Source organism: Taudactylus pleione, unplaced genomic scaffold (genome assembly GCF_031769625.1).
Source record: "Taudactylus pleione unplaced genomic scaffold, aTauple2 ptg000253l, whole genome shotgun sequence".
NCBI classification, from domain to species: domain Eukaryota; kingdom Metazoa; phylum Chordata; class Amphibia; order Anura; family Myobatrachidae; genus Taudactylus; species Taudactylus pleione.
The window spans coordinates 1,097,568-1,121,882 of NW_028284655.1; the positions used below are offsets into that span (position 1 = coordinate 1,097,568).

The following is a 24,315-nucleotide window of genomic DNA, read 5'->3' on the forward strand; positions in this document are numbered from 1 at the left end:
TATATGTCAGTGTGTGTATGTGTATATATATGTCAGTGTGTGTATGTGTATATGTCTGTATGTGTGTGTGTATGTATATATATATATATATATATATATGTCAGTGTGTGTGTATCTGTGTCGAGAGACAATGCAGGGGAAGATGATGGTGTGACAGAGATGATGCAGGGGGGAGCTGATCGCCTGACTGATAGACAATGCAGGGGGGTCAGTGATGGTGTGCTGAGAGACGACTAGGTGGGGAGTTGTTGGTGTGCTGAGAATTGATGCAGGGGGGGGCGGTGATGGTGTGCTGAGAGACAACTCAGGAGGAGGGGATGGTGTAGCTAAGAGATGACACAGGGAGGGAGATGATGGTGTGGCTGAGAGGCGCAGGGGAAGGAAGTTACACAGGGGGAACGAGTCTGGTTGAACCGCTGTTTTATGATTACTTTTTTAACACACAAACAGGCATCTTCCGGAAGACGTGACCTACATGAATAGTGAATACCGACTGAAGACGCCATCGTTCCAGGGAGGATACATTTCTTCAGAGGTTCCACATTGTGAGAAACTACCGCAAAGGTAAGGTGCATATGGAATGTGAAAAAAGGTGTGTATGGAGCGCTAGTGAAGATCAGGTGACCACGGTGTGTAAATTGTATTTATTAAGACTCTTATAAAAAATGACAACGTGCACACAGGATACAATACATGATAAGTATCAAATCACAATAACAGAAAAAACGTGGGCAAAGAGCATCTGAGAACACCTAGAGATGTAATACGGATAAATACAAGGTAGCAGAGACTCCGTCTTAGGAGAGGGACTTTCATAGCAGTTCCGTATTACATTTCCAGGTGTTCTCAGATGCTCTTTACCCACGTTTTTTTATTGTGATTTGATACTTATCATTTATTGTATCCTGTGTGCGCGTTCTAATTTTTTATGAGTTTTAATAAATACAATTTACACATCGTGGTCACCTGATCTTGACTAGCGCTCCATACACTCCTTTTTTCTTGTTTATCATATTAGCAGGTGCAGATCCTGCTGTAGGAGCAGCCTGTCATAGTCAGGATATACAATCTAGGTGATCAGCGCACTCAAATCTATCTAGCATATGGAATGTAAAGTAGGGATGTGCGCCGGACCATTTTTGACGGATTTGGATTTGGTTCTAAATCTAATTCGTTGTCCGGCTTTGGATTTGGATTTGGATTTGCCAAACTGCGGTGACTGGCTTTGGATTTGGATTTTTTTACAAAAATTGACAAAAAAAGCTAAAATCACATAAATTGGTCTTTTTTTTTTCCCAGAGTATTATTAACCTCAATAACATTAATTTCCAGTCAATTTAGACCACCTCACAGCTTATAATATTGTTTTCAACATTATTGGCCAAAGGTTGCAGTGAGCTGACCGGTTACTAAGCGACAAAGCAGCGGCACAACGACACAGACACCACAGTATAAAGCACATCTATGACACATTGCCACACAGCAGTGGCAGAAATGAAAAGTAGTGCACCCACCCAGTGGGGTATGGCCAGCAGATTCACAGTACTTGTTTACATAGTGGGCTACGGCCCAAGGAGTCACAGTGCACAATCTTATTCAAATTACACCGCACATAGGGCCTGATTCACATTACACCATAAAGTAGTGTCTCTTATTTATGTTATGACACACAGTAGTGCCCCTTTTACACAATGCCCACAGTAGTGCCCCTTTTACACAATGCCCACAGTAGTGCCCCTTTTACACAATGCCCACAGTAGTGCCCCTTTTACACAATACCCACAGTAGTGGTGTCCCTTACACAATGCCCCCAGCAGAGGTGCCCCCTATGCAGTCCCCTTAGTAGTAGGGTCCCCTATGCAGTGCCCCCATTAGCAGGCCCCCCCAGTAGTATGCCTCCCATTAGCAGGCCCCCAAGTAGTATGCCCTCCCAGTAGTATGCCCCCCATTAGCAGCCGCCCCAGTAGTAGGCCCCCCCAGTAGTATGGCCCCCCCAGTAGTAGGCTGCCCCAGTAGCAGCCCCCTCCCCAGTAGTAGGCCCCCCAGTAGTATGGCCCCCCACAGTAGTATGCCCCCCCCAGTAGCAGGACCCCCCCCAGTAGTGTGGCCCCCCCAGTAGTGTGGCCCCCCCAGTAGTAGACCCCCCCAGTAGCGCCCCCGGCCCTTACACAAGTTAAAAAAAAAAAACTTACCTGTATCCCCGCTCCCGCGCCGTCCGCTCTGCATCCACACGCTGAGGAGGGAGCCGGAAGACGGAGCTCCTGTGTGAGCTCCAGCCGGCTCCCTCCGTGCAGCAGCCAATGAGAGTCTGTGTGACTCTCATTGGCTGCTGTAACTAACACACAGCTGCCACTGGCGGCTGTGTGTTTGTTCTGTGTAGGGCAGACCGCTATCACAGCGGTCTGCCCTACACAATGGGAGCCCTGATGTTGGATTCTCTAGCGAGAATCCGAGATCAGGCGGCCGCCGTTCGGCCCTGAACGGGGATCCGAGTCGGGTTCGGGTGGACTCTGATCCCCAATGTTCGGAGCAGTTCGGATTCCACAGAATCCGAACCGCTCATCTCTAATGTAAAGGAATGTGACAAAAAATGGGTGGCGTGTCATGTTGGCATGCCCCATTTTCAGTAGCCTCGCCCCTTCTGGTAGGTGACCACGCCCATATTTTTGCCGCGCACCTTAGGCGCGCAAGATATATATGGCCCTGGGCTCCGAAGACCCTAGTTACGCCACTGCCTGTTAGCTAGCTTTAAAGATGGTGTTTTGTGCACAGGAATGATGATCCTGATGGTGAAGTAGTTGCCCAGGTTATAGGCCAGGGGGTGACTGGTGTTAAGGATCCTGTACCTGTGAGTCCACTAAAAGAACTGTATTGCTGTTTGGTAGATTTTGTGTACCAATCTGTAACATCTTGCCCGTGAAAACTGCACTGTCTTGTATAACTGCTTGTTGTGAGGAAATAAAGCTTCTGTGGATTTTACCCGGTCTATGTGATTCTTGTCACAATACATACATACATATATAAATACACGCATGAGAAAGGGGGAACACATGTTGCGTAGATGCAGGATGGTGACGTGTTACCACAGATAGAATTGTTTTGGCTATTATCATAAGAGGTACATTAAATGTATCTGACAATTTGGACAATGAATACGTTTTTGCCGATACCCAAACTTGGCTTATTAGAATACTTTTTGGGTTAGTCCTTTAAGTTTATACAGTCTGTGAGCTTCATGGAGTTCTGTGAAGAAATGCGACTATGGTTACCATGGAGATTAAGAAGGTCGGTGATGATAACTATAACTAACAAATAATATTTAATGACAGCAAATACGTATCAATTGTGTGTAATTAAATGAAATATAATGAGACATACATATATTTTTAGATAACAAACATTGCTTATTAGCATGCGAAAGAACTTGTGATTATTACACTTGGTATGAAATAGCTAATTAGGAATCTAATACTGTCTTTAATTAACAGCAACAATGATCATGATTCCACCATGTAAGCTACATCCAAATGGCTTGTTTCTCAGTTGAAGGTCTCTCTTTGCTCATTGAAGGCTTAGTAATGGAATGCAAGTTAGTCTAGGGAAAAAACAGAATAGAATTAATACAGTGGTTCTCAAACTCGGTGTTCAGGACCCCACACAGGTCACATTTTCTAGGTCATCCAGCAGGTGCACAGGTGTACTCATTACTCACTGACACATTTTAAAAGATCCACAGGTGGAGCTAACTATTTCACTTGTGATTCTGTGAGGAGACCTGGAAAACATGCACTGTTTGGGGTCTTGAGGACTGAGGGGTTGATTCAGACCCGGACGCTAAGCTGCGCTCTCACGCAGCCAAAAGGGGCCGGGTATGCAAATGCCGCGATTGTCTGGTGGAAGGACACCCTCTATGCCTTAGAGAGCGACGGCAGAGCGTACACACGCCAGTATAAAGACATATAATCGGTTACATTGAGAGCCATAGAAGCTGCGCGCAGCGCTTCAGGTAGACCCTACCCCACCGCAAGCACTGCGATCACTGCAGGCTGAAATACAACCAAGTGACGTGTACAATGACGCCACCCTGCTAATTATGCACACCCATAAAACACTGTTTAGATGCCCAGACACGCCTGTGCCTGTGCACATCCACTCCCCCGTTCACAAGCACCTTCCCTTGTTACCACCCACAAACGGCACTGTCATTCAAATTAGCATCCAGTCTGTATACTACGAGCGCACATTTCCCAAGCACAATGAGTGACTCGTGCATACGCATATTGACGCATACGCATGATTATAGGCTATAGCGTGCGTTCGGGGCTTAGCGTCCGAGTCTGAATCAGGCCCTGAGTTTGAGAACCTGTAAATTAATGCTTGGAACTTCCTCTAGATGTGGAAAACTATAATGAGGAGAGCTAACACTCACTGAGTTAGAGGCTGCTTGCAGGGTGCCACTGGTAGATACATCTGGTGCTGGTTTCCTGCGTGTGTGAAGTCTGCGGAACAGTTTGCGGTACTCTTGCCTCACCTGCAAAGTACAAACAGGTAATGGCATGATAAACAGGCTGCACAAATAACATTTACATCACATGGAAGGTGGCTGGTACTGAGTGGCACATGTACGCCTGTTTGCAGAGTATTTTGCATGGTTCCACACTGCACATGCACCAGAACTGAGCGTACACAAGTACAGGCATTGCAGAGTATTACGCATTTCAATCGCATTTACACTTATGACAGAAGGTGAAGCTGGGCTAAGAAGGGGCGTTGTTACAGTGCTAAAGTTCAATGATGGCGGTGACAAAACTGCGACCTATGCAGAGATGGACGGAAGAGTTAATACGCCTCTTAAACTTAGTTTGTGCATTTGCACTTGCCCTTTGCTAAGTACTGTATATATAGATAGTGGCCATACTCATTACAAAATTCATACTACTCTGCTGCATATGGTGACTAATACATTTTCTTCATGGGCGCAGTTTTGAATCTATCTACACAACATAAATCCCACATTACTTCCTTCTCTGTCAGGCCCATGGTGTCTCAGTGTGATGTGTCTTAAAATGTAGGCAGAAGGGCTCCTTGAGTTGTAATACTAAGTACAAGTACAAGGCTTGGATCTCCTTATAGACATCGGTAACAACAGTGATCCAGCAAGTTAGTTGAAAGAACATGTAGATCACATGATATAAAACATAAAAGGTTAATTTAATTATTTACAAGATAAAACTACTTTCACATGTTATTGATCTTTTCATACTTAATACACCATTTACTGTGTGTAGTACTGTATGTATGTGCAATAAATAAGAAATACAAAAGAAAACCCTGGACTGATTTATTGATGGATTTTGAGGAAAGAATATATATTTCTAAGATCCATAATGAAGAGAACTAATTACATTCTAGAATAATGTAGTCAGACATGTAGAAATCTAATGATTCCAAAAGTCTTGGGAGTCTATTTACTAAGCAGTGTTAGGAGACAGAGTGAAAAGTGATAAGGTACCAGCCAATCATCTCACAGGCTGTGTTTGAAAAATGACAGTTGCGAGCTGATTGGCTGGCACCTTATCACTTTCTTATCACTTTTCACTCTGTCTCCTATCACTGTTTAGTAAATAGACCCCTTAGAAAAAAAACCCATTCTGCTAAAGGAAAACACAATTTTCACTTATTCAAAAAGTGACAAGACGTCCTGGATGAGCCCCCAAGTCTCCCTGCCTAACTGGAATTGGATTGTTTTCATGTAGCCCTCTCTTCTATCTGCTGGAATTCCACTTATTCAATCTTAAAGAAGGGTAAGTCTGCTTTATGCAGACATATTTAAATGAGTTTCCAATATGAATTTCAGGATATTGCATAAACAATAAAATAGTATGTACTAATATTCAGATGCATATTGTGGGCAGAGCTCTGAGCACAAGTCAGGGAGAAAAATGTTATTTTTTTCCCCACAGTAATAGACAGCCAGAGACCATTCCCCAGCTGTATGGAGAATAATTTATGGAGGGAGCTACTGGAGCTACCTCTTTCACAACACATAGCCGACTGCATTTAGCCTCATTGTTTCCACATGAATTTTTACCTGGTGATTGAGTAGACAATGCACAAGGAAGATGAAGGGACCCTGAAGACTGTTGCATACTGTGAAAATATAAGATATAACCAGGGAAGCAGACCCAAACTGGAAGAAGCCAACACTCCAGGTGCAGCCAAGAATGAATACTTGAGCCAGAGCTTTGAATGTCAGTAGCCTGGGAGAGAGGGTGGACAATAAGGAATTAGGTGAATGACATATGTACATTAGGTCTTCTCACTTTAGATGCTATATCAGTGGCTCTTAATGATTTATACCAGTTTGCTAAAATATAATAACACAAATTGTCTAAGCCCCAATGTTGTCCTATGGTTTGCTTATATACATGTAACAGAATTCACCACTTTACCTTATGATTTATCTTAGACACACAGTCAGTTCTCAAATAATTAAATTATTTACTTTCTGAGATAACTGTCAAAGCAAGTCCATTTACACATGAATACATATTGCTCTCCTATTCACACAGACAGAGGTTTCCACATGAGCAACAGCAAACAGAGGTCTGCTCCTACAGTTCTTACAATTTCTTCTATAGCAGAGGTTCTCAAACTCAGTCCTCGGGACCCCACACAGGTCACATTTTCCAGGTGTAATTTTGCAGGAGCACAGGTGTAGTCATTACTCACTGGCACATTTTAAAAGATCCACAGATGGAGCTAATTATTTCACTTGTAATTCTGTGAGGAGACCTGGAAAATATGCACTGTTTGGGGTCCTGAGGACCGAGTTTGAGAACCTGTGTCCTATAGGGTTCATACACAAGATGCAAGGACACACTCTTCACTCCCACCACTTGGATTACACAAAGGGTTACAAGGCTAATGTAGAATTACTTCCTTCTTTCTCTCTACCTCTCTTTCTTTCTCTCTTTCTCAGCTCATCTTTATTTCACATACCTCGGTAGTTTCAGAGTTGTAACTGGACTTTTTGGTGCCCTGTGCTAGAGAGAGCATTGGCACGCCCCCCCCACCCCTCCATTTTTTAAAAAGGGACATTAGATAGTGCACCTGAAAAAGGGCCATGTCCTCATGGGGAAGGGCCAGGGAAGAGATAGGGGCAGCCAGGAGATGCTGGGGATAAAAGAAGAGGATGCTACAAGTAAGAATGATAATAAACATGAACATTGACAGGCCCAAACAGTGCTCCATGCCCTGCGGTGCCCTGTTCCATGGCACAGGTCGCACCACCCTAGTTACGGCCCTGGGTAGTTTTATGTGCATTTTGTTATATTTTTGTGGAATTATGCTATATATAGGTTATGTTACAGGACTAAGGTGTTATTACCTGTACTCTGATGTAGGATCCCAATAGCAGACAGCAAGAGACTGAGACTAAAACAAGGATACCCAGTCCCTGGCTACTGCCCAGTGGCAGATCCAAGGAGGAAGGACGATTAGGACGAACTCTAGTTCCTGCCCACTACTGTTGGCCGCTATATGGCAGTGCAGCAGCGTGCAGGTGTGCGGCACCTTAGTGGTGGAGAGAGCAGAGACTGCTACAGTGCGTGTGTGCGGAGTGTCAGCGATACTGACTGCAGGGAGCCATTCCAGACTTATTCTGTTTTTATTATTTTATGTTTTCATTTTTCTTTCAGTTGATCAGTATTTTTAAGTGTTTGTATTATGTGACTTTTTAGTGTTTACAGCCTAGTTACATTTATTATATTTTGTTTTATTAACTTAGTAATTTGTCTGTTATAGAAAGTGAGGGCCTGATTCAGCAGAGGACACTAAACTGTTGTTGGATGCAGATTCACAATTATTGGGAATCTGCACCTGCGCAGGACCCATTCTGCACATGTGCAGAGCGCAGTGGTAGAACTAGAGAGTGGCGGGCCCAGGTGCAAGAATATGCTTTGGGCCTCCCTATGCAGTGTCCCCAGTAGTGGTTCCCCTATGCAGTGCCCCCAGTAGTGGTCCCCCTATGCAGTGCCCCCAGTAGTGCCCCTATACAGTTCCCCCAGAAGTGGTCCCCCTTACGCAGTGCCCCCAGTATTAGTCCCCCCTATGCATGCATTGCTCCCAATAGTAGTCCGCTCTATGTATTGCCCCCAGTAGTAGTCCCGCCTATGCAATGCCCCCAGTAGAAGTCCCAACTATGCATTGCCCCCAGTAGTAGTCCCCCCTACGCAGTGCCCCCAGTAATAGTCCCCTCTATGCATTGCACCCAGTAGTATTCCCCTCTACGAAGTGCCCCCAGTAGTAGTACCCCCTATGCATTGGCCCCAGTAGTAGTCCCCCCTATGCATTGCCTCCAGTAGTAATACCCCCTATGCATTGCCCCCTGTAGTAGCCCCCCTTATGCATTGCCCCCAGCAGTAATCCCCCCTATGCATTGCTCTCAGCAGTGGTCCCCCTATGCATTACCCCCAGTAGCAATCCCCCCTATGCATTGGCCCCAGTAGTAGTCCCCCTTATGCAGTGCCCCAGTAGTAGTCCCCCCTATGCATTGCCCCCAGTAGCAATCCCCCCTATGCATTGGCCCCAGTAGTAGTCCCCCTTATGCAGTGCCCCAGTAGTAGTCCCCCCTATGCATTGCCCCCAGTAGCAATCCCCCCTATGCATTGGCCCCAGTAGTAGTCCCCCTTATACAGTGCCCCAGTAATAGTCCCCCCTATGCATTGCCCCCAGTAGTAGTCCCTCCTATACAGTGCTCCCAGTAGCGGCCACCACCCCCCTATACAGTGCCTCTAGTAGTGGCCACCCCCCCTAAACAGTCCACTCAGTAGCACCCCCCCGTATGCTGTGCCAGTGTCAGTTCCCATGACCCCTTTCACACACACACATAAAAAACTTCCAAAAAACACAACTTACCAGAATCCCCACTCCTGCCGCGACCGCCGCTGTCCGCTACTCCCGGCCCACTCTTCTGCACTATGGGAGAGATGTCATGATGTCTCTCCTATCGCTCACTGCGGGGGGAGCTGGAAGGCTGAGCTCATGACTGAACTCCAGCCGGCTCCCTCTGTGGACGTAGCAGCCAATGAGAGTATGTCTGGCTCTCATTGGCTGCTATAACAAACACACAGCCTCCACTGCGGTCTGCACTACACTTGTGGGGCCCGGGGAACACTAGCGGTGGATGCATTGGCGGCTTTGGGCCCTTGCACCAAAGCGGACCCTGGTGCAAGGCACCGGCTGCACTGCCACTAGTTCCGCCATTGGCAGAGCGGGTCCTCTGAGATCGTTCACAGCCCGTGCTATGCCTTTGCATTCCGTTGATGGCCTGCGTTCCCAGAAATGGATGCCCCAGTTTTCCAGTAGTGTCAAGGCCAGGGTCTGAGTCCATTAGGCTTACTCAGCTGCCAGGCGCCATCCAGGTGTTCTCAGGCTGCAACAACAGTTGCAGCACCTGGATTGCAGGTGCAGTAGGAGATATCAGACACCTCCTGTTGCATTTGTCTTTTAGCAAGGACGGAACAGCAAAGGTGCTTGTGTGCGACAATGCAATTCTGTCCTCTGCTGAATCAGGCCGAGTTCCAAGACATATTTATATCTTATATACTGTGTAATTTAATATAAATATAAATAATAAAATTAGCTCACGTAAAGTGAGTAAAGGAGGTTGTTCACTGGACAGAGTCCTGGTCATACAGGCAGGGGCGTATCTATAATGGGTGCATGGTGTGCGGTGCATACGGGCCCCCGGGTCCAGGGCGGGCCAGCATCACGTCAGGTCTCTCAGCGCTGATCAAAATGCAGGAAAATGGCCACACCAGCCATTTTTCCGGTGTGGTTGTGCATGCGCTGTAAGGAATTCGCCGGGGTGAGAGGAGGGCAGTGGCATCACGAGTGGGGTGCGGGCCACACCCGGGTGTGACCCGCCGAGGGGTCACACCAAGGTGCAGGCTCCACCTCAGTGACAGGAGCCGAGAACTGCACTGTAGCATTAAATGCAGCACTGGGCTCATGTCACAGTGAGGGAGCCGGCACTTTGCACCTGCATGCGCGCTGCGTCCATTCAGTGGAAGGAGGCGCCTGGAGGCAGCCCAGCTGCTGAAGGATTGCTTGGCTCACCCCCCCCCAGCATGACGTAAAATGGGAGGCATGCCATACGGGCACACACCCTAAATGGCGTCATTTAGGGGTGTGGACTATGGAAATTAGGCCATGCCCCATTTTAGCCACGCATGGCTACACCGCACGATTAGAGGCAGGGAGCACTGGACAATATTTCAACAGGGTGCTACACCACCTGGAGCCGGCCCTGGCCATTTCCGATCGGATCGGAGAATCTGAGAATTTGTCGGTAGATGTATGGGGCCCTTTAGTCAGGAGCATGAACTGGAGCATAGAGATGGTGCTGATAGTGTTTGTAGTACAGGTGCATGTTGCATTATTCTATTTATACACAATTTAATAATGTAATGAAGTCATATATACAACAGAAAACAGTATCAGGACAGTGTTATTATTAATACATGTGAAAGATAATTATATTAAGTGAAATGAAGTACAAACAACTGTCATTTTCATCCTTTGCTGCCGCTGTCCAAATTAAAATATAAATTAAGTAATGTGAATAGATGGCCATGACTTCATATAATGTAGCAGAGATCTTTAAACATCTAATCACATGCAGCTACAGCACTGAGGGCCTAATTCATGTGCTCTGATTCAGAGCGAGCGCACGCACGCAAATAGCGTGCACCTGTGAATCAGGCCCTTAGTGTTTCTGTTTGTCATCATTGAGTCTCATTGCACCAGAACCCACAACATCAGGGGTGTATCTATAATGGGTGCAGGGTGTGCGGTGCACACGGGTCATGGGTCATGGGGGGCCCACACCGCACCCATTTATTAAATACTTACCTCTCCATTGTCCTGTGCCGGTGGTACTATCGCTCTACAAATTGCCTGAAAAATGACCACAGCAGCCATTTTCCCAATGTTTTGTGCAGACGCAGTAGGGAAATCACCAGGAGTAGACTCTCTGTGCAGTAGACTCTGGCATAGACTAGAGTCTACTCTAGTGTCCGGAGTCTGCTGCACTCAGTGCGCACGGAGACTGCACACAGGCCCCCTCCTCTCTTAATACGCACAGCACATTCTGCTCCTGACAGGTGATGCTGTGACCAGATCTACTTCAGTCCAGGGGCGTCTTTATAATGGGTGCAAGTTGTGCAATGCACACGGGCCTCTGGGTCCAGGGAGGCCCACACCACACACCCTGCACCCATAGTTAATTATACTTACCTTTTCACAGATTCCTGTTTCCTGCGCTGCAGAGCAGCAACAATTCGCAGGGAAAATGGCGGCGGCCATTTTCCTTGTGACTCAGGCATGTGCAGAAGAGATGTCTCGGGGAAAAAGGCACAAGTGCCATTTTACAGGAGACCCGTGCATGCACAGTAGATTCTGGCATGAAGCCAGAATCTACTGCGCTGACAGAGAGGAGGGGGCCTAAACAGAGGCTGCATACGGGCCCCCTCCTCTCTTAAAACGCCCCTGCCTCAGTTCCATTATATGGATGCACTGTAACTGTACTCAGCCTATGTTTGCTTGTCCCTTTCCTCCCCCATTGGTCTCTGCAGTCATAAGAAATGCAATTGTAAGATGTGACTGTCTGTATATGGACGTATGCATATGCTATTTGTGTGCACATACTCTGTAGGGAAATGCATATTTTACACTAATAAAACAACCATAGGTCCAACTCTGCATGAATCTCTGAGTTATTTCCAGTGATATTAGCCTAACTCTATATCCATGTGTTACATTACTAAGCAAAGTAACCAATGAAATAACCTGACAGCGCGTATTTGATGTTGGAGTAATAAACAAAATATAACAAATATACAGTAAACTGTATATTAGAATAATTTCCACACTATCTTTAATAAAGATACACAGGTATTTCTTGGAGTACATTTAAGTCATCGATGTAATGGTCAAGATAACACCATCCCGCTGCTTAGTGTACAGAAGGTTCATTATCATGGCATTTCCTGTGTACAGGTTCTGTCAATAATACCAATACCAAAGTATGAAACCCACCTGGTAACATATAAGTGCAGTGCATTTGTAACATCATTTGAACATACAGTAGCTTAATGCATGCCTAAAAAAAACTAGACAACAGTGGATGTCAGGAGGGGATACCAAGCGGGATGAACCATTATTTGAACAGATCATCCAAGTACCCTGCTCATGCCCTTTCATGTACTTACTTACAGATGCCCCCTTACTTTCAGGAGTTGTTTGAAACGTAAAAACTAAAAAAAAGTTAAGTGTAAAAATTGTGATTGAACCTTCACAAAAACACTGCGTGCACGCATTGGATATACACAACCAATATAGATGTGTGCAAGTGTGCCAATATAAATACTCCACCTTGGTTATGCTGTGTAAATGACCCCATTGTCTCTCACACTTACCGAGTGTTCTTCAGACTGGACACATTTGTGTTGAGAGATGCAAGCCTCATTCGCAGGAGAAATACAGTGACAACTAAGAGAATAGTGTTTACCTGAGAGTGAAGTGACAAATTAGACACAAGGAAAAGACATAGGCCCTCATTCAGAGCCGTTCGCTATTTGCGGTCGTTCGTTCAAAAACAAGGGGTGGCTATTCAAATGATCCGTTCGCAAATTGCAGTCTGTTCACACCTCTAAGTCTGAACGAGCGAGCAAAACATACGCTCGTTTATTTGTTAAAAACGCCCCCTGGCCGCTCGCACCATACGTCATGTCCGCTATTTATTAGATTAATCGAGTACATCGACCAGCGTATGAACTGCTCGCTATTCTTGTGGTTGGTGTTTGCTACCACAAATTTGCGAGCAGTTCTGGCTATAAAATAACCCAGTGACGTGGTCAATGACGCTGCTGTATTAATTATGCACACCCATAATACGCCCGTTTTGACCTTTAAGCACGCCTGCGTTCGGATCTCCACTCCCCATTTTCAAGCACCTTCCCCTGTTACCACCCACATACGCCTCATTCTGTCACTCAAAATAGCAGGCACTCGCTATATAGCGTACAAACGATTTTTGGCCGCACTGACTGGTTCGCGCATGCGTACTAAAAACCGTACGCATGCGCAGATGTGCAAACATCGCTCGGAACTAGCGTACTGCCGCTAACGAGCGGCTCTGAATGAGGGCCATAGTACAGTATGGGTCATATTTAATTGTAAGAACAATTCTCAAAAACCCTGTGGCGTGGGGTTTTTCCCATAGTCGCAAGGTTTTTCCTATTCAATTGCCGGGGAGAAATTCAGCCGTGGGAATTTCTATTGGAATTACTGCAGTTTTTTTTCTCACAGCTCCAGATAAGGTGCAAAGTCAGGAAAATGTTTTATTTGAATGACCAATTAGGCAATAGGAAGTTTGCCAATTAGCTTAGTTAGTCCAATAATTACATGTCATTATTGGTGTGAAAGAAAAAGGCCTCTAATTACCCCAAAATACATTTCATAAATATATATAATACATATACTTATTTTTCAATAGCTCCACCCCCAGTAGCTCTACCCCCAGTAGCTCTACCCCCAGTAGCTCCACCCACAGTTCCTGAACCTATTTTTGCAGAACAATAGCCCTGATGACATCTAATATGTAAGCAAAGTACAGATGAGATATACGGGCTCTGACATTATGTACTTACAATGATGAACACACAGACTGGACCAAGAAAACTCCAGGTGAGACCGGGTCTGAGCCAGCAACTATAGAAGAGAGCAGGGATACACAGTCACCAGTTACTGCCAGTGTGACCTTCAATGACCTGCCACACACTAACATCTCTTACAGTATAATATGTATTCTTCTAAGACACAAACAATGTATTCAGTGCTGTACATAAAATGTAACAATGTATCACAGGTATCACAAATACTCTGCCTATGGTTGTTTGGATTCTGTCCTAATCTTACTTTAGCAAACTTCATCCCATAATGTACTGTATGCAGTCAGGGTAAAAAATTTAGGGTAAGATGTACAACAAAGATGCCCCTTGGCTACTCCTCTCTAAGCTCAGAGGCACTGTGTAACTGAACTTTTAGAGAATGGTGCATGTGTTTATTGGAGATGCATACCTCCCAACATTGTGACACAGCAAGTAGGGACAGGGCCCGTGCCCAAAAAGGGGGTGTGGCTTGCAAGAAAGGGTCGGCGTCTACGGAAAACGGGGCGGAGCCTCGCGGCTTCCCCCGTTTGCTGCACTTTGGGGGCATGCCCAGCACTCTTCGATATGCTGGGCAGCCCCCAGGCAGTCCGTACCCAAGAGAACAGATGCCGTGCACATGCGCACGGCATCTGTTCTCCTCCTGCACACCCGCTGCTCTGCCATGCAGAGCAGTGGTTTGTGCTCTCCCCAATTTCCCCCCCACCGCGGGACACTGCGGCCCGCGGGTGGGACAGTCCCGGAAAAATGGGACTGACCTAAGGTATGGAGATGGTGTAGACACATGAATGTGGCCTTGAGCAGATACAATTCAGCAAAACTACATTCATATTCTATCGTGTAGATTTATGCCGGGTACCGAGAAAACCTCTAAAGCGGTAATGGAATTTTCAGCATGACCATGCTGTCCCCTTCCCATACTCGAAAGAAAAATGAAGAACATTACAAAAGAACTGAGAATAATTCCTCTTCATTGGCCTACTACCACTGTGGGCACTGCCACTACTGGGGTCACTGCATAAGGGGCACCACTACTGGGGGAACTGTATAAGGGGCACTACCACTAGTGAGGGCATTGCATAAGAGGCACTACTGCTGTGGGCATTGTTTAAGAGGCACTACTACTGTGGACATTATGTGTATTAGGGGCACTACTACTGTGGGCAAGGTGTAAAAGGGGCACTACTGTGTGTCATAACATGAATAAGGGACACTACTATGTTGTGTAATGTGAATCAGGGGCACTATGTGCAGTGTAATGTGAATAAGATTGCGCAACTGGTGACTAATATTTCATGTGGGTGCCTATACAGTATGTGTGTGTGTTTTTTTCATGTGGAGCCCATGGGCCCCATTTCACAATGAGATATAACCCCTTTAGCACTCACTAATGGGGTTATGTACTCCTTTGGCCAGATGGTTAGAAAGTTCCAGCATGGTTATTTTCCTGTCTTCATGGCTGCTGAAGCACCACCACTGCCTATACAGCAGGTAGAAGAGGCTTTTTAATTTGGGAGAAGCATATTATGAAGCTGCGTACACACTAAGCGATATATCAGATGACATATCGCTCCAACGTGGATCGGACCAATATGTCGGCCACACTGCTCAGTGTGTACAAGTGATTGCGCACTCTCGTGTGTCGTTCGTCGTATCTTTTGATCTGCTGTGCATGCACACCAGATCAGAAGACCGACGGCCGACACCAAGCTTCTGGATGCGGTGGGGAATGATATATCGGGCAGTCAAGAACCAGGACATGCAGAATGTATGGACAGTCTGATATATTGTGCCATCGCATCTGCCATCGCTGAGTACACACATCGTCTAGTGTGTACTTAGCTTAAGAATTCCACACAGTATCCCCATAAGAACGCTAGAAAGTATCTATAATCTACTAAGCAGGCTGTACTTCCATTTATATGGGTGCGCTGTAAAGAGCTAAGATATATTTTACTAGGTTATTGTCTTTAATCAAGCTAAATGTTTGCACATTTATTTTTATAAAAGTAAAAATGTAAAACATAGTGTGGTGAATATAATTTGATATGAAGCATTGTAAGGTACAGTGGCCATTAGATATGGTCCATGATAGAACATAAAATGTTACTGTACAATAATAGTAAAGCATAAAAAAAGGCTAATAGAGAATAGAATAACAAAACAAGCTTACTATTCCTCTGTTCCATATTCATCTGGGCGTACCGCTGCAGAGATCCCCACAATCACAGCAGGAACCCCAAACCCAAGTAGGCACATCAATGGAAAGTTTGAGCGTCGAGAAGTCAGATAATTCAGCGCTCGCAGGTTACGGACAGTCATGAAGAGCAGGATACTCTCAATAAACATCCAGCAGAACGCACAGAGGAACAGGAAATGGAGCCCACCAGCAATGACTGAGCAGAGCACCTGGAGATTATTGAAGGGGGCAGATAAGAAGCAGATAACTCTGTATGACAGAAGTAAACTTTCTGCAGATCATTCTTTATGGTACGGGATCTTATTCCCTCGAGTAATGCCATGAGACTAACCTAGTCATTGAAAACATTCTAAGAAACTTCAAAATCCTGATGGACAACTTAAGGACGACCACATAAGACATGTCCATAATAGTGGGTGAGTTTGAGTTACCATAATTAGTAATTTATATAGTTTCTTAATTTTAATAACTTCAATGACAAGAAAACTGCGTACGTTGTTCTAATAGGAGGAGCAATATAAATATAAAGTAGTCTACAGAAAGAGATGAACATACGTAACAGATGCTGTGCACAAGACATTTACCTTATTATAAGTTTGAAGAAGGCCTACAAGGAGGAGAAATTGCCCCAGGAAGAGACATCCGCACAGAGTGGCCAAGACTGAGTAGTGCATGCTCCTTACAGACCGACAGAGGATAAATGTGAGAAGAGACAGACACAGGCAGATGAGGGACACACTCAGGCCAACATATGAGAGAATAGTAAGACCATAATCTTCCTGTAACAAAAAGAGACATCAGATTGCATGCTAGGAACAACAACGGACCTTACTAACATTGTGTTATCATTCTAGATAAATTTTTATATTTAAAGTAGGGAGAAGATTTACTAAGGCTTCTAAAAATGATTCTATCTATCCTTTCTCTATTGCATCCAGAAAATGCTAGACATAATCTGATTGGTTGCTATGGGCAACATCTCCACTTTTCATTTTTAGACGCTACCTCTACCCTGAGGTCTACATTTGTCATCACCAAGAGAACCACCATTACATAAGAGAGATAATTTTCTAGATGGATTCAAATAACTGTCATGAGCTATTAAGATATTTTAACTACTAATCTTGCCCCAAAGCAAGCGGGAATAAAAATCAAAAGACATCAAAAGAATAGGTGCCTAATTGCAAACTTAAAATGTTTTAGTGCTTTATTCCAGGAAATGTTATTCCCTGACAACATTTACAAATACGACTGCCCCAAATCCACCCAACACCTACTCCGATCGGCCTAGAAATGCCCACTTTTTGTCAGACTCTGATCTCTTTTGCGACATGCAAATCTGGACAGCCCTGTGAAAAATGGGACACTTGGGAGTTTATAGTTTAAAAGAACTATATTTCACCCATTGTCACAATACTGGAATGAGCCTTGGCTATCTACCCATCCAGGCTGTCAGGGAGTGTCCCCGGCTGGAGACTAATGGTGCATACACACGGTCAGATCAGACAATGATAACGATATCGTTGTCTGATTGTCCTGCATATGCTGGATGATCGATATCAATCATCCAGCACACCACCAACCCCCAAACGACTATAACGACCCGCGATATCGACCAGGTTGGACTGCATGCACGGGCGATGATCGTTATCGTTATCGACCATCTGTGCCTGGGAATCGTGCGTCATTTGGGGGTTGAAAGGGGACAAAAAATGGACGATATGAACGATAACGATATGATCGATATCGCTATCGTTCATATCGTCCTGCAAAGTCGTACCGTGTGCACACACCTTAACGAGAACAACTCCTCACTACTAAACTATGCTTCAGCCTTATTCCCGAGTTAAGTGAGTGAGTATTTCACATCTAGTCAAATATCTTAAAGAATGTAGCATTTTATTGATATAACAAAACACCACACACAGCTATGTCACTCTAAATACTTTAAATACTTACATATAGCACAGCTAAAAGCCAATCAGGATGCTTCAAAAGTTTAGCGAGAACTGTAATGTGGTCTTTGTGCCCCAATTAACATACTCACTCTGGTCCCTATGCTGGTGTGTCTGGGTACTGGGGTAAACTAGCCTCTTTGTCAGTCTTGATTTGTGTCAGTATTGATTTATCTTGATTGGGTTGGATAAGGTAACCAGCTCCTTGCCCACTTCATCCCTAAACACCCTCCTAATTGTGTCCTTTCATCACTTTAACCCTTTACAGTTTTTTCTTTATTTTTCCGCTGCTCCAAAAAGACTTACCTTCCAGTGGAGCAGACCACTTTCTGCAGCCAGTAGTCCCAAGACTCTGGAGGAAAGGGACAGGGCTCCCAGAAAAGGTCCATTAAATTGAATTTTAACTTGAGGTTTTATCCAAAGGTGGATTTAACTCTCTTATGACAGTTTGAAACCATAGGCCAATATTTACATTATGCCACCAGCATCTTACGGAATCGGTATGAAATACCGCCGGCCGCACGGTTCGATTCCTGGCAGCGCCTGGCCGACAATAGCAGAGTTCCTGGCAGCGGAAGCCCTGGAAATCCTGATCATCGCTAAGGTAAGTATAAACTAACCTAACCCCCTAACCCTCCTAAGGGGTGCCTAACCCTAACCTCCCCCCCAAGTGCCTAACCCTAATCCCCCCTCTAAGTGCCTAACCCTAACCCCCCACCTCCCCGCTGCCTAAACCTAAGTCCCCCGGGGGGGTGCCTAACCCTAAGTCCCCCCAGGGGGTGCCTAATCCTAAGCCTCCCTCCCCCTAGCCAAACCTAACCCTCCCGGGGGGGTGCCTAACCCTAAGTCCCCCCCGGGTGCCCTAAACCTAACCCTCCCCCCGCGCGGCTGTCCGCTCACGGCGCCCGGCATCCTTTCGATTGGGATGCCGGTCGCCTGTCTCCCGGCGTCAGGGAAATGACAGGCGTCTAGATATAGATGCTCAGCATTTCACCCTCGCCGGGATATGACAGTCGGGAAGCCGGCTGTCGGTATTAAGGCAGCCGGTTTCCCCATTGTATACCCATCTTACAGATGAGACGGTGTCTGGTGGGCTGGACCTTTATTGTGTATGGCCTAGAACCCCACTATTTTCACAATCCTGTTACATGGTCAAGTCATGTTGGATAGATGTAGGGTGGTACAGTGCATTATGTCTGTATAAAGTGTAATAGAATTCTGTCGTCATGCCATCTATGTAGTAGTGTCTTGGGTCTTATACTTGGAGGATTTCTCTATTCTCTTTAGGTACCCATACATCTGCGACGGATCATCGCGATGTAGCGATGGAAGCGGAAACACTGATCCGCTGGTCAGAAATGCCGACCGGGGACCATCGATGTTCAGCAATCCGACGCAGGATCGCTGAAATTTCATATGTTAAATTTCTCCGATTTGACAATCACGATAATTTTTTGATCGTGATTGTCATATCGGTGAAATCCAACATGTTGGATTTCTGCGATCCTGCGATGCCGGGTTGCAGGATCGCGGCAAGTACCTTTTGTTACCCTTTCTCCCACCTGTCCCTAATATATTCTCCTGCCTCTCTCCTGCGTTCTATCCTCATGGCTACATATTATTCACTCCATGTTTTCCACTATGTTTTATTTTCTCTTACCGTCGTCATTTTCTAAAGCAATAGGATCTTTTATGTACCTATGAAAATAATCATACTCCATGTACCGTAATATCAGGCTAATTGCCCAATATCACTGGCAATATTGCTATGATTAGAGCCAGCTGAAGTCAGTTACTAAGTGAATGATGTGTGGCTGTACATCAAATTTAATTTGCTTTTCTAGCAGCCATTCCACATGACCAGCATCTGTATTTAATAAGTCAGAGGGATACAGAGGATCCCTCGCAGTTAATGCCCACTTACTTATGTGCCGCCCAATCACCAGTCCGTTGCAGTAAGAATGCCAAACATGATCCCGGAAGTAAAGTGATTACATTAGCGATCACTTTACATGTTGCACTTTGCGGACATTCTCCCAATAATTAATTTCTTATTGACACGATATGTGGTGATAAGAAATTATAATTATTTGGGCTAAAATGCTGATATAGATTAATATGGTCTCATGACCCTAAATCACCTTAATTCCATATGGTGCCATGATCACCGCAAAGCTGGAGAAATGTTTGCAGGTGCAGGTGGTGTGTGTGTTATTATAGGATTCGGTAATACACCCTTCATCATTCCAGCCATTCCTATTGGAGTCCCAAAAGACACAGAATGGCTTATGAAAAGGCACAAGGTCCTGGGGAAGAAAAAATGAGACAGTTCAGTGAAGAGGCCATTGTAATGTACGCATATCTCATGTAGGCTATATGAAGGAATAATTGGTCTTCTATATTGTAGTATAGGTCTCTCTAATACCAGCAGAAAATGATAATTTGCCACTTGGAGAACATAATTGGCTTTTAATACTTTGGGGTATATTTACTAAAGTGCGGGTTTTTAGAAGTGAAAATGTTGCCCATAGCAACCAATCAGATTGTACTTAACATATACAGTATCTAGCACCCTCTAGAAGATAATAGCTAGAATCTGATTGGTTGCTATGGGCAACATCTCCACTTCTAAATTTACCCCTTTATATCACACTAATTACTCTCCAGCAACGTCCAGGAGACTCCCAAATTTTCAGCAGGTGGTACTCCTGCATCCCGCCCACTTACTAGCGAAGTGTTCGGGGTGAGGAGGATCATGTCGAGAGACGCTGGCCCTGCACAAGTGGTAGGGCCAAGATGATGGAAAGTACCCGGCCGCCCCTATCATATGTCATCTCCATTCTGGGCTTCTGCCAGAGAGGAGAATGCAAATGTAGGTAAGAATGCGTTATATATATATATATATACACATCATTTTACAACATTGTATCACTTGAACATACATTAGTCTCCCCATTTCACAGTCACTAACCACAATTTCATTTTCAACACACTAACCTTTAGGTTGGAAAGCCTGAAGGTCACTGCCGAGCTCAGATTTTCCCTATCAGGATTTGTGGTGGCTGCACTCACCACTTGTGAGAGGGCAACAGCAGAACTTTTAATTCCAGGGTTAATTAATATATGCCCATTTAATGTTGATTCAAGACCGTTGTAGGTAATAAAAATAGCTCCATCTGGTGTCAAGATAAAAAAAATGATGACTCTTATCTCCTGTGTTTATTTGATACTTATTACTCTGGATCTAGCAAGTAGAAAACTAACAATAGGTTCATTATCAGGCATGTTGGTCAAGGTAGACACACGCAGCCACGTGGCTATCAGTTGGATCACTCCTGGCATTACCGGGGCCTGTCAGCACAGTCAGTAGATGACCACACACACAAACAGAAATCGGTCATCTTTCTACCTTGTTTACCAAGGTGCACAATACACAAAGATTAAGGGGTATATTTACTAACGGTTGATTCTTGAGGTGATTTCAAATCCGATTTTACTCACTGACATCTACTGTATAAATCACTGCCCAAATCTCTCATTTGCTAACATTCAATTTTGAAATCGATTACAAAATCAAATGCGATGTGGGTCAATTTTCAGGAGTGTAAAAATGGTCGATTTGAAATGTGCACTACAAAATCACCTGCAAAACCACCTACAAAATCACCTGAAAAACCACCTACAAAATTGACAAACAATTCCTTATGTACTCCTATTGGGGAAAACATAGCACATACACTGTAAGCCAGAGAAACTCATTATAAAAAAGCTGGCACACACCTAAGCAAATTGAAAGTGTTTTGTGGAGAGAGAGGAGGGAGTAGTGTTTAGCAGGAATTGTGTGTTGGTAAACTCCTTGTTGTCTAACTTTGAGGGGTTACAATGCACATCTGCAAGAAGAAAGCAGCCATGTGGGCAGGGAAGTGGTATGAAATACTGCCGGCCGCATGGCCGGCAGTTCGATTCCCGGCAGCGTGAGGCAGACAGCTGGAGAGATCCCGGCAACGGCAGCCGACAGCGCTGGAAATCCTGATCGTCCCTAGGTAAGTACTTACTAACCTAACCCCCCTAACCCTTCTTAGGGGTGTCTAACCCTAACCTCCCCCCCTGTGCCTAACCCTAAAACCCCCTCTAAGTGCCTAACCCTAACCCCCCCTTCCCCGCTGCCTAACCCTAAGTCCCCCAGGGGGGTGCCTAACCCTAACCTCCCCCCGGGGGTGCCTAACCCTAACCCACCCTCCCGCTAGCCTAAGCCTAACACTCCCAGGGGGTGGCTAACCCTAAGTCCCCCTGGGGAGCCCTAAACCTAACCCTCCCCCCCCCCCCCCCCCCGTGGCTGTCTGCTAGCGGCGCCGGGCATCCCTTCGATTGGGATGCCGGGCGCCGGTCTCCTGGCGTCGGAAAATTGACAGGCGTCTAGATTTAGATGCCTGTTATTTAACCCTCGCCGGGATACGTCAGCCGGCTTCCCGATTGCATCCCTATGGTAGGCAGCAGTTGATGCAGTGAATTCTATCGGGCATTTAAAATGCGACAAGCGCCAGTGTATGAAGCGTTTTTCAGACATCCAACGCCATGTCAAATCCAAGATGGTCCTAGAAAGGCGCTCTACACACAGCACTGGAGGAGGGCCATCTGTGGATATGAATTATCATGAGTATGAGGAATGGGTCAAGGGAATTAAGCTGCAGGAACTGGTGTCAGGAGTTAATGTGCATTCCACAGTGCACCACATGCTGTTGTCTCCTTATATAGGCATCATAGTTCCTACCAATAGAATGGTGTTTTTAAACTAAAATCACCTGTTTAGTAATAGTCTATTTATTTGTGGATTTTTTTGCCTATTTTGTAGTCAATTTTCAATCCAACTGTAGGTAAATAACAGAATTATGTAGTGGTCTATGTGAAAGTATTAATGTTTGGTTGATGGATGATTTTGGTCAGGATTCAGTTTTATAGTTGATGTTATAGTCGATTTTGTCTTTAGTAAATTCCCGATTTGCAAATCACACAGAAAATCACCAAAAATCCAAAATCGACCTTCAGTAAATACACCCCAAAATGATCTGTCAATTTATAGAGGATTATTGTCAGGTATTTGGGCACAACATTACCTGCCTATGTTTGCATTAGAACTACAGGTCTCAGCATGGTAGCACCTCTTATTATTTTGTAATTAGGATATCCTCCCCTTTTTTCCTATGTATGTGTGTATTTAAGGTACACTTGAAAGTGTGAGACCCCTTCTCTTGGGCTAGCACTCCTCCTACCTGCCCTAGGTGATTTGTATTAGTATTGGTCCTGTGCATTGCAGTACACACGTAATGGGCCCTATTACAGGTAAGTCCTAAATACATTTATACACTGTCAGTATTAGGGATGTTAGGGACCCATCTGATGAGGTCACCGTGACGTGGTAAGTTGGCAAACATCTTTGGCCAAATATGTACTAAGAACCTCTATAGAAAACCATGTTAATTGATAGTTTATTATATATATTTTTGATATTTATTATTCTTAGTACTTAGAGTGTGCATCAGCTTCCCTCCTATTTTCTGCACCTGCCTATGTTTGGGTCATTTTCTGATTGAAGGCTCCCAGGAGTCCATAAGTGCTAAATGACTGCATCTCGCTCAATTTGGCCAATAATGTGTGAGACAAAACTGTTCAATTGCATTTGTGCAATCAAGAAATGAAGGAGACAAATCCTAATGTTCACCTTGCATGGATTATTTTTCTTTTTTATTGTAATGAATCCTCAATGCAGTTCATACAGTTCAGCTACCATTATCAGACTTCCTAAAAAAAAATCATGCAGGGCTACACACCCAGAATATAAACATCTCTGGGGGAGTAGACAATGTAGATTTACTAAGCGTCATCTTTTTAAATGGCTAATTCTCTGTGGTTTTGACCTCTAAATTCAAAACGGCAATAAAATTAAATGCAAAGCCAGGTATGTTTTGCATTTAATATTATGGATGTTTTCAATTTCTGAATCAAACAGCAGAGAATTAACCGCTTGCAAATGGACCTGCTTAGTACATCTAGCCTGAAAACACCTAGGGGTAAATTTACTAAAGTGAGAGATTTTAGAAGTGAGTTTTAAAAGTGATATTGCCCATAGCAACCAATCAGATTCTAGCTATTATCTTGTAGGAGGTGCTAGTTAAATGTTAAGTAGAATCTGTTTGGTTGCTATGGGCAACATCACTTCTAAAACTCACTTCTAAAAACTCTCACTTTAGTAAATTTACCCCTAAGGGTCAGAGAGTGTAAGGACTGATTCAGATGTGGACACTAAGGCAATCGCAGCTGGGATCCCGCACGCAGTTTGCTTCGCGAAAATATACAAATGCCTTAGCTGCCAGGATATGTTTTGAGACCCCACTGGGGCCATTGCAAATCCAAGTAACTGCGCACAAAT

The 24,315-nt window shown here is 44.8% G+C and overlaps 1 protein-coding gene across 1 annotated transcript in view; it reads right to left on the reverse strand.

Moving 5' to 3' along the window:
- Positions 1–3,341: 3,341 nt before the first annotated feature.
- Positions 3,342–24,315, reverse strand: part of LOC148515090 (adhesion G protein-coupled receptor E3-like) — a 79,517-nt gene continuing 58,543 nt past the window's right edge. Inside the window, exons 8-16 of the mRNA XM_088480438.1 lie at positions 20,886–21,064; positions 20,030–20,194; positions 16,518–16,712; positions 15,907–16,142; positions 13,716–13,776; positions 12,483–12,574; positions 6,092–6,260; positions 4,442–4,531; positions 3,342–3,595 (exon numbers count right to left, since the gene is read on the reverse strand). Of these exons, the coding sequence (XP_088336564.1) occupies positions 3,518–3,595; positions 4,442–4,531; positions 6,092–6,260; positions 12,483–12,574; positions 13,716–13,776; positions 15,907–16,142; positions 16,518–16,712; positions 20,030–20,194; positions 20,886–21,064 (1,265 nt within the window). The 3' untranslated portion in view covers positions 3,342–3,517. The remainder of the gene's footprint in view (positions 3,596–4,441; positions 4,532–6,091; positions 6,261–12,482; positions 12,575–13,715; positions 13,777–15,906; positions 16,143–16,517; positions 16,713–20,029; positions 20,195–20,885; positions 21,065–24,315) is intronic.